The sequence below is a fragment of the Pinus tabuliformis genome, chromosome 7 (assembly GCF_031772625.1).
Source record: "Pinus tabuliformis cultivar Carrire ecotype Pingquan chromosome 7, CPIR1, whole genome shotgun sequence".
NCBI classification, from domain to species: Eukaryota; Viridiplantae; Streptophyta; class Pinopsida; order Pinales; family Pinaceae; genus Pinus; species Pinus tabuliformis.
In genome coordinates this window covers 1,408,389,823-1,408,401,037 of record NC_142293.1, presented here as the reverse complement: position 1 = coordinate 1,408,401,037, position 11,215 = coordinate 1,408,389,823, and the positions used below count along the sequence as shown (strand labels likewise).

The following is an 11,215-nucleotide window of genomic DNA, read 5'->3' as shown; positions in this document are numbered from 1 at the left end:
AACGGTTAATGTTTGCCATTAAGACGGACAATATGGTTTTCAAAGGGAAGGAAAATGATAAAAAACAAACTTATTCAACCCAAATCTTTTTGTAAAGGGTTCGCTGATAGCCAAATATTGTAACAGAGGATCTTCTTGTTATCCAAGTTAATAGACGTGTCGAATCATGTATAAAAAATTATACGTGTCATTACTGTAGAAATGTAAATTCGCATGCAAGCAATGTGTCAAACTGTTCAGCGTGCTAGCTGCGAAAACATGCAGAGGGGCTCCTGGGGTTTCAATTTAACTCTCCATTTAAATCCCACGTCATTATCTGGTGCGTTTTGGAATTTGAATTTGTGAAGGCTATAACTGTTTGCATTATTTTCTTCCGAACTCCATGGCGGTTTGAACCAGGGAATGCCGAAGTTATTAGCAGAACAAATTGGTTTTCTCCATGCTCAGAATCATTTTAGTTTCTTTACAGTGGGTAAAGGACTGGTGGGTCCTTTAGCTTTAGAATGAACTCTTTCATAAACGAGATGAACCTCAATGGAGTGAGACTTTCCAGTTTAAAAGACAAGTTGGTTTGGAGCTGGGATGTGAAATCCGGTAAGGTAACCAGTCGCCTTGCTGATGAAGTGATTTCTTTCTCAGATATCATTCAGGGGCCAGATGGTGGAACATCACATGGAAGTGGCACATCCTAAAAAATTAAGGTTTTAGCTTGGTTGATCCTAAATAATAAAATTTTAACGTGGAATAGCCTAGTAAAAAGGGGCTTCATGGGACCAAATGGCTATAGCCTTTGCAAGAAAAGCTAATGAGTAGATCTTTTTGTAAACTGTACTGTTGCTGGGAAACTCTGTCATTGGTCCTCCAAACCATGAACATCAGAAAAAACTCCATGGTGAACTCATTTGAGGATATGCTCTTTTTCTGGGTGAAGAAATTCCAATATATCCAGGCTCTCCCTATTTTTGTGGCTTGAAGTATCTGGTTGCTCAGAAATAGATCTATTTTCAGGTTTTTTTTCAAATTGTGGCTTGACGTATCTGGTTGCTCAGAAATAGATCTATTTTCAGAAATAGATCTATTTTCAGAAATGCTAGTGTCTCCACCGTTTTCCATGTCTCTCTAAAATCATCTCCTTTTAGGTACTATCTACCTCTACAAAAAACAAACTGTCTCCACCATTCTCCAAGTCTCTCTACAAAAAACAAACTGTCTCCACCATTCTCCAAGTCTCTCTAAAATCATCCCTCTTTCTAGGTACTATCAACCTCTACAAAAAACAAACTCCCCGAGACCTCCTTTCCCTCAAATATCAAAAGATCTTCCAGTAGGATTCTTTGATTGAGTTTTTCAACACAAATTCTGTGGAGTAGGATTCTTTGATGGAGTTTCTCAAGACAACTTCTGTGGAGGTGGAGGGATAATAAAGGGACAGTAAAGCAGTCCAAGCACAACTGGATGTCCTCAAATATCAAACGATCTTCCAGTAGGATTCTTTCGTTGAGTTTCTCAAGACAAATTTTATGGAGGAGTAGGATTCTTTGATGGAGTTTCTCAAGACAACTTCTGAGGCGGAGGGATAATAAAGACAACTTCTGTGGAGGTGGAGGGATAATAAAGGGACAATAAAGCAGAGTTTCTCAAGACAACTTCTGTGGAGGTGGAGGGAGGTGGAGGGATAATAAAGGGACAATAAATCAAGACAACTTCTGTGGAGGTGGAGGGAGGTGGAGGGATAATAAAGGGACAATAAAGCAGGCCAAGCACAAATGGATGTCCTAAATTTATCAACTCGGAAAAACAAAATTTTAGAATTGAGAGAGCACTTTCAGGTCATCTCTTTCAGGCAGATCTAAATTTATCAACTTGGAAAAACAAAATTTTAGAATTGAGAGAGCACTTTCAGGTCATCTCCTTCAGGCACATCTATAGGAAATTTAACAATGTGGTAAATAATTTATCAAAGAGAGCTTTATCTCTTGAACTTGGTCACATATTATTAGAGAAATGGGGGAAACTTTATTATTGAAACTCGCTCTCTTCAATTAGCACAATTTCTCTAAGCTATTGTTCTCTTACATGTATAATGCTATTCTCTCAGAGCATCAAACATATTTATGGTCAGTGCTTCAAGTCAGTTTAGTTCTTGACAAATATATCATTCTCTATAATTCCTTCAAACTTTCATATTTTTAGGTCCTTATCAGTCCTGGTTGTATAATTGTTTTAATTTTCTCCTTCTAACTTTCATATTTTCAGGTCATTATCAGTCCTGGTTGTATAATCGTTTTAATTTTCTCTGAGATGAAATTTTTGATGATTTTTCAGAGTTCTCTATAATTCCTTCTAACTAACTTTCATAGTTTTAGGTCATTGTCAGTCCAGGTTGTATAATTGTTTTAATTTTCCCTGAGATGAAATTTTTGAAGATTTTTCAGAAATCTGCTCTTAACGCAAGCAAATGTGAATTATATAAGCAAGGCAGCAAGTTGTTTTTGTATATAAGTCAGAGTCTCAGCAAAAAATAATGTTGTTATACTGTAAATAAGGTTGTTATAATCCTGTAAGTCGGTGTCATACAACAAAAATGAATGTTGTTATATTGCTACAAAATTTCAATGTTGTTACAGGGTATCTGTACTTTTTGTTATTCTATGAGAATAATAAAGAAGTACCATGTACTTTTTGTTATTCTATGAGAATAATAAAGAAGTACCATTCTGACCGGGAAAAAAAAATACTCCCATTGCATGTTACAGATTTCATTAATGTCACAGATGGCTTTGTAAGTTGGCCATATCTAGAAACGGCCTTCTTGTCTGTTGACATAATCTGTGGATTGGCCATATCTAGAAAGCCCCTTCCTCTTTGTTGATTTTGTGTGGGGGGGGGTTGTTAGGGCATTTTGTTGGTTTTGGGGGTTTAGAGCGTTTTGTTGATTTTGGCTGCTTGTTTGAGTAATTTGTCAAAGGGAGTTGTCCAAATTTTCACCGCCAAGTTGCAGTCATCTACTCAGAATATTCCCACAGCAAGGAATTGACCATAAATTCATTTCATAATATTCATAGCATTTGATCCCCAATACACTCGATTAAATCGCCCTTTGAGGGTTTTTAATGGTCATGTAGGTTTTTAATGGTCATGAATTTCTGCTGCTATGGTCTTTTTGCTAGAAGTTCAACCACACATTAAGACGGATACTTATATTCCAAATCAAGATTTCCCACAAGCCTGGAATCATACTACCAGAATCCCCCCACAAGCCTGGAATCATACTACCAGAATCGTACCTGGCTCATTTGTGGCTATTCTAGTCACAAGGTGTGCAGTTATGCTAGTTACCTAATATGTCTGTCTCTAGGTGTTATATTCAGGTTTTTAAATTAATTTTATTAAAATTATTATATGACATCTATTTAGGCTTTTAAATTTTATTAAATTTAAAATTATTTTATTAGAATTACTAAATGGAGGTTTTTAAATTAATTTTATTAAAATTATTATATGACATCTATTTAAGTTTTTAAATTTTATTAAATTTAAAATTATTTTATTAGAATTATTAAATTGATTGTAAGGATAAATCAACGCCAGTTATAACCTTTTTCAACAGCGATTCCAATGCAACTGCTGTATGCATATGCATTAAAAGAATTAATTAGCTTGATCGATTTTGGTAATAATTGGATTTGGTTTTCTTGCCCTAAACTTCATAAAATTAATCTGCCCATTGCACAGCCACAGTACAAAACACTAACGTAAGGATTGACGTTTGCTGTTCCCCTGATTCAGTGGAAGGGAAGTTATATCGATTTGCCTTCCTGTAAAGCGTTTCAGCATCTTCATACTGCTCTATATACTACCAGCTGTGCTCCCATTCATTCATCTGATTTCTGAAATATAAGTCCAAGCACCTTAATACAGTGTTTTGCAACTCTATGAATTATTCCAAAGGAGCTTGAAAAAAAGACCTTATTTTGTCATATCACATCCCAGGACTACCACTTTTACCCATATATCTTCTCTTTGTCTGTTTTGCATCAGAGTTTTATTGAATGGCACTGTGCAGGAAGAAGGAAGATGAACAGCTTATCCTGGTAAGACTTTTATTTCTGGAAAGATTGTGACTTAATAATAGGATTAAATTATGAATCTGTGAGTAGTAAGTTGAAGTTCTTTTGATTTCAATTTTAAGAATATTTTGAAATTTGATTTCAATTTTAAGAATATTTAGAAATTTGATGAATAGAAATGAAGAAATTTCACATATTCCCAAATTCCGGGTTCAATTAAGCTTACCCGGCAATATAGAAGTATGCAGATAGGATTGTGAGTTATTAATAATAGGATTAAATTATGAATCTGTTGGTAAGTCGAAATCATTTTAAAAATATTTTGAAATTTGATTTCTATTTCAAGAATATTTTGAAATTTAATAAATAGAAGTGAAATTTTTCCACATATTCCCATATTCCCAATCGAATTATTCCAAAATTCCTATTCGAATAAGTTCAGCAGGCAATCTAGAAGTATGCAGATAGGTCCATTGTCAATTTGACATTTGGCTGGAGCTTTCATCTACCTTAAATTATATTGTTATTAATAATAAAGTCACGAGGTTCACAATTTCTATCCTGCTGTAGACTTCTCAGGAGGAGGACAAACACGTCTCACAAGGAGGTAGGCTAAGCGTTTAAGTTTTTTTCAATTAATTAAATTAAGGCATTCTGAGTATCTTTTTAAAAACTAGAAGACTGTGCTGCAGTGCATAATATGGATGATCAGGGCCCGATGCTAGAAGAAAATAGTAAAGCCCTTTTGGAGTCACCTCCTGACAATGAAGACCCTCTTGTTCCAAAGAATGTTTCTAACAGTGAGAATCAGTCTAATGTGGATGACCAGGGGCCGTTGCGAGAAGAAAATAGTGAAGCCCTTTTGAACTCACCTCCTGATAATGAAGTCCCTGTTGATCCAAAGAACGTTTCTAAAAGTGAGAATCAGCCTGTTGGTGTTAATTACTGTAATAATTGTGGCAAGGATCTCCATCCAATAGCTAAGTGTCTCCCAGTGAAGCAAGGTCAAGGGTTCAGGAGCTCTCATTCTGTTGCAGAAGCAGAAAATGTTAATGAGCAAGCTGGTGCAGAGAACGACAAAGAGGTTGGGGGAAACCCTCAGGTATCTTTCCGAACCTATATATTTGATAGTGGAGAGACCCTAGCTTCTTAAAGTGCAGTGACTGAGTATTTTTTTTTTTGTTAATCCAGGAGGATTTAGATAATTTGGAATTGATCAAAGAAATTGGCAGAATGGCCATTGAAGAAAGATTATCAAAAAATGAGCAGAGCGGTAGTGGTGCAGATCAAACTAAACCCGGGAAAGTAGAAATTGAGATATCCTGTCCCTCCGAAACCAATGTAATATATATCTGTATATGCTTCCTACTATTTAGAGTCAAATTAATTCTAAAATTGTTTAGAGTCAAATTAATCCTAAAATTGAATATCTTAGTTTGTTTCTGCAAGCCTGGTTCATTGTAATATGTATGTGTTTGATTGAATTTTCCTTAGGGTTTGATATAACAATTTAAAATCAAATCCTCCTAAAATCTTAATATTTCAGGCTGTAGAAAGAATTAAACCTAATTGGATCAGTGCCAATGAACATTTCAGGCTTTAGAAAGAATTAAACCTAATTGGATCAGTGCCAATGAACAGGACGCGAGTTTCCATACCCAGCAGATGCCCATAGGGACTGATGAATGCTTCCCCGATACACTACTCGAGTACGTGGAAGATATTTTGGATAATTATCTAAAACTTGAATGCAAGGTGTGTTAAGAATATAAAACCCCCATCCTTCCATTATTGTTGTGCTTAAGAGTTTTTTCTGTGTTCTTTTGAATCCATGGTTACAAATTTTCTGCAGATCCCAATGTACATACAACCATCTTACTTAACTACTGTACAACTTGATCTGATATCTACCGAAATGAGACAAGATGCTGTGGACTGGATAATAATGGTATGTGCCTAGAAATGAGGGTTTTTATGGTTTTTGTTTATTGCGAGGAACTAAACTCAATTTTGTTTTCAGATACATCAATATTATGTGTTAACGCAAGAGACTCTCTATCTCTCTGTTAACGCCATGGATATATATCTTACACATGAACGGATCGAGAGACACAATTTAAAGCTAGTGGCTCTGTGTGCACTCGTCATGGCTGGAAAGTATGAGGAAATGTTCTTTCCATCAGTAAGTACATCCAGATATAAGTTTATAACATTATAGTATCAAATAGTTTTGCTAATAACATTAGCTAACATAAGTAACTGGCCTCCAGCAGATTGACGAAGTTGCCACTCTCACTAGGGAGAAATATAAAGCAAATCAGATAATATCCATGGTATGAATTACTTTACTTTTCTTAGGTTATGGAATGTTATATTTGAATTTCAGTTTTATTGAGCTGATGGTTGTACAATTGCAGGAAGCTACAATGTCAGATGTTGTGCAACATACTTTTGGGTTGCCAACTCAATTTAAGTTTTTAAATTTGTTTCTAAAGGTGTCTGGTGCAGAAACATTGGTAATAATATGCACACTTAATGTTCTGATCTGCTATTCAATTTGATTAAACTTTGAGATTCTTGTTCTCATTTCTTATCAGACAGCACTTTTCTTGTGAAAAACTGAGAGGAAATAACTAAATTAAAACTTTGTGAAGAACTGTGAGAAAATAACTAAATTAAAACTTTTTGGTTGATTAGATAAGACATATGGCATACTTCTTAAGCCAATTATGCCTGACTCAATACGAAATGCTCAAGTATCCACCATCTAAGTTGGCTTCTGCTGCGATCTACTGCTCTCAATGTGCAATCTATAAAAATCCACAATGGAACAAAGATCTTCAGTTTCATACAGGTTACAATGAAGAGCAACTCAAGTAAGTAATTTCATTCATATGATGATGCATTTCTTTGAAAATAGGGCAATCTGTGTTTATCACTTACCTATGTTTTCAATTTTCAGGGAATGTGCCAATTTGATGGCCAAATTTCACAAAAATTCACGAAGCACATTACCAAGTCTTTATGCTAAATTTTCAAGCAGAAGATTTAGTTGTGTAGCGATTAAGCCACCTGCCACCATACCTGAGTGATTACAGATTAGCGCTTTTAATTACAGGAGTCGTCTGAGTACGGTTAAAGAAGCTTTTTGTTCATAAACTCAATAATTCGTTGTATTGGAGATTTCCCTAGCGTTATTCGCGGGAAAATATAATACTTTAAATGTTCCGAGGAATTTTTATTTAATGTTTTTTATTATTATTAAAAATATTTCCATGTTTTTTGTTATTATTAAAAGTATTTCCAAACATGTTCAGTGGAGATGATATTGATTAGTTTGTAAATTTTATTATTGTAATTAAAAATAATTTGATTTTAACTTTTATATTTTTTTTTAGATTATCAATATAAATTTTGAAGCCTAAATATAGATTTTGAATACTGCGAAATAATATAGTATTATTATTAATTTGATGTTTTTTTTGGGCAGAGGTATTATAATTTAATTATGAATTTATATTTTGAATATTGGAAATAATATAGTATTATTGGGTTTATAATTTAATTATGAATTTTTTTTATGGTTAGATTTTAGGTTTTTGTGATGCATAATAGAGTAAGCATGTTTTTCAGATTCGTCATATTTTTTTTTTTAATTTCTAATTAAAAAAATAAATATGGAATATTTTTAAAATAATAAATTTAATTTTAAAATTTTCCATAGAAAAAGACCATTTAATATCTTCACATATGAATGTACATTAGAATGAAATTATTTTTATAAATCTAAACATAGTTTGCATCTACTTCATTCAAATATCCTTCATTGAATCTTTCATTTTATTTATCTCATTGGTTTTGTTTTGATGATTAATTATCATTTTAATTGAAGAATTTCTTACATTTTAAAACTAAATTTAACTCATAGCTAACTCATATACTAATTTGGTATATAACATCCAATTTAACTCATAGCTAACTCATATGAGTTATACTAATTTGGTATATAAGATCCCTAATTTGGTATATGAGATCCCTTCTTTTGCGGAGGGACTCAGCCTCCGCAAAAATTTAACTATTGAAATCATTCAAGTATAAAATATTTAGAAAATTATAACAATGATATATCTCCCCTCCTAAGATTTCTACTTTTTAACCTTAAAGTGATTTCTACTTTAAGGGAGGTATATGAGATCCCTAATTTGGTATATGAGATCCCTTCTTTTATGAGGCAGAGGGACTCAGCCTCCGCAAAAATTTAACTATTGAAATCGTTCAAGTATAAAATATTTAGAAAATTATAACAATGATATATCTCCCCTCCTAAGATTTCTACTTTTTTACCTTAAAGTGATTTCTACTTTAACGGAGGTATATGAGATCCCTTCTTTTATGAGGCAGAGGGACTCAGCCTCCGCAAAAATTTAACTGCAAAAATTTAACTATTGAAATCATTCAAGTATGAAATATTAAGAACCCTCCTAAGATTTCTACTTTTTTATCTTAAAGTGATTTCTACTTTTTTACCTTAAAGTGATTGACATATTATGCCCACTTTCTTATTATGGAATATTATTCCCATTTATAATTATTTAAAATTGCATATTGCTTAGTACTAATGTGGTTGTGGTTGTAAGTACAATATTATGGAATATTATTCCCATTTATACATATATTAATATGCTTAGTATTAATGTGGTTGTAAGTGCAATGTGTGAATGTGGTTATAAGTACAATGTGTGAGAACCAAAGAACTTAGGGATCATGATTCCCACCTTAATATATGAGATATTTACTTTCTCCTTAGGTTTAAAATTTGGAGAATTAAAATTATTATTTGTCCCCGCTCCTAATGATTTATAAAACTAATAAGAGCTTAACATATTAATTCGATATGTTCACCTTAGGGTGGCGACATGTGGGGACCACTTTCTCAAAAAGGGATTTTAATTCTCCCTCGTAATTATAAAAAAAAAATAGATATTCTCAAAAAGGGATTTTAATTCTCCTTCATAATTAAAAAAAAAATAGATATATCAATATCTTTAATATTGATGAAGTTGCAAAAGTATTCTCAAAAAGGGGTTTTAATTCTCTTTCATAATTATCAAAAAAATAGATATATCAATATGAAGTTATATGGATGAAGTTGCAAAAGTATTTTTAGAATGTTTTTGGGGCATATGCATAATTACATGGGAAGATGAGTCACTAATATCAAGTACAGTGTAATTTGTAATGTTATTAATAACATGAAAATTGTTTTGCAATTTGTGTCATTGAAACTCTCATTTATGGATAATCCTTTGCTCATGCATGGCTCATACTTCAAGGGGGATCACTATTGTACCTCGCCCCTCCCCTCCCCACCTCACCTTAAATGTTGAAGGTTTCAACCATTTGGTCTTAGCATTAATGTAACCAACCAAAACCATTATTTCTTGATTCATAAAGAAGAGAGAAGAAATCCCTCATTTAAGGAATGGTTTATTTCTTGATTCATAAAGAAGAGAGAAGAAATCCCTCATTTATGGATCATTGCTTTGCCCCTTCTACTTTAGGGGGTTGCTAGCCTACCTCCCCCCAAAGTGAAATGTTGAAGCTTTCAACAATTTGGTCTTAGCTTTGTTTTGACCAACCAAAACCATTCTTACTTGATTCATAAAGAAGATAGTATAAATCCCCAAATTTCTACTACATGCAACTCAATTTAGAGCAATGACTCTCATATTAGTATATGGAGGCTCATTTCCTAGTTCACTAGGATCTAGTCATCTCCAATGACTCTAAGCTCCTTGATTGACAAGAATTGGTTCTAAATCCCAAATCATAGTGAATTGCCCATTAACCAAAGGAAATCTCTCTCTCATTATGCGGCGAGGGTTTCTCTACATTCATATTCAACGACAAGGTAGATTGAGATTTTATTTTTCTAAGTGGCCCTTATTTCTTTGGAGCACAAGGTTTGTATCTCCACTGATGGAACCCTCACTTCTACCTTAAAAATGACATTTTTTTGTAGTTCCTACATGGGTTAAATTTCCCTACCTTCCTATGCAGTATAGGAATTAAGACACCCTTAGGAACATTGGAAATTCCTTAGGTAAATATACTGTTTGAGAAAAGCCCTACAACAACATGTTTTCTTGCATGAGAATCCACATGTAGGTGGATCTAGAGACAAGACTCCCTAACAAAATATAATTGTCTCGAGATAACTTGAATTTTATCTAATCATTTGATTATGGTTAGTTTCTCTTCAATCACAAACGCTACTATGAGTATGGACACTTCCTATAAAACTACCTGTTGATAGTGCTGGACCCACCAACATGTGAAGGGGATATCCCCGGTAAGAATTTCCAATTAGACCTCAGACTGTTTGGTGTAGGAGTCCCAGTGGGTAGTGAGGTAATGCCTTGACTGCAATGTCGCACAGAGAGTAAGATAATTGTGTGAGTAGCAAGGATGTGACTCATGCAATGAGTCAAGGAAGGTGTATGAGAGGTTCTAACACTTCGAAGGGAGATGAAGGTGAACGTGAGTTTCAGGTTGAAAGGGATCAATCCCAACTCAGCTAGAACACACAACACAAAAGGAAATGCACAACTTCTGGCGGAGCAGTTGACTCGGATGCGGCAATCACATCATACAAGGTAAGATAACACATACAACACTCATGGATCAGTCTGAGATGAGTGCGATGGTTGTTATAACAAGGTCATGTGAAAGGTCTATTTGATGTCCGGCAGAGTAGTCGACACAGACGGTGATAGCATTAACAACATATACAACACATTAACAACATATACAACACAATAACAACAAGATTCATATAATTTCATACAAATCAGTTCATACACAAGTACGTAAGTTAAACAATATATATCATTAAGAAAATTGGAGCAGTCCAACTACAATAACAACATATGCATGAAAATGTGTTGGCTCTTATTATATAAAGAAGTGTAATTCACAATCATACAATACATCCATGTAAACCTGCTAGCCCCAATAGTGGAACGTTACAACCACATCTCCCTACTCCTCCTAAGAGATGAACTAGCTCCCTACAGTGGAGAAGCCAAGGCGCCTTACAATACTATCCAAGCTCTTTCCAAGATAGTCTTATTAGAAGCTTGGCT

At 33.9% G+C, this 11,215-nt stretch overlaps 1 protein-coding gene across 4 annotated transcripts; it reads left to right on the top strand.

Moving 5' to 3' along the window:
• Window positions 1-310: 310 nt before the first annotated feature.
• Window positions 311-7,299, top strand: LOC149252930 (G2/mitotic-specific cyclin-2-like). Of its 4 annotated transcripts, none has more exons than XM_089459836.1 (12): window positions 311-594; window positions 4,042-4,094; window positions 4,641-4,677; window positions 4,763-5,172; window positions 5,262-5,411; window positions 5,712-5,825; window positions 5,923-6,018; window positions 6,091-6,252; window positions 6,344-6,403; window positions 6,488-6,586; window positions 6,768-6,946; window positions 7,033-7,299. In XM_089459836.1, the coding sequence occupies exons 2-12, from the start codon at window positions 4,053-4,055 to the stop codon at window positions 7,160-7,162; spliced, it is 1,479 nt and encodes a 492-aa protein (XP_089315962.1). In that variant the 5' UTR covers window positions 311-594; window positions 4,042-4,052; the 3' UTR covers window positions 7,163-7,299. The 4 variants fall into 4 exon arrangements, with proteins under 4 accessions (XP_089315962.1, XP_089315960.1, XP_089315961.1 ...); XM_089459834.1 differs by having other exon boundaries at window positions 6,341-6,403; XM_089459835.1 differs by having other exon boundaries at window positions 311-599; window positions 6,341-6,403.
• Window positions 7,300-11,215: the final 3,916 nt, after the last annotated feature.

Excerpts from the sequence above, each read along its gene's own strand:
- LOC149252930 (XM_089459834.1), top strand. The coding sequence starts at position 4,053 with ATGGCACTGTGCAGGAAGAAGGAAGATGAACAGCTTATCCTG. Across the intron at positions 4,678-4,762 it reads CAAACACGTCTCACAAGGAG|TGCATAATATGGATGATCAG; the intron begins GTAGGCTAAGCG and ends ACTGTGCTGCAG. Across the intron at positions 5,826-5,922 it reads ATCTAAAACTTGAATGCAAG|ATCCCAATGTACATACAACC; the intron begins GTGTGTTAAGAA and ends AATTTTCTGCAG.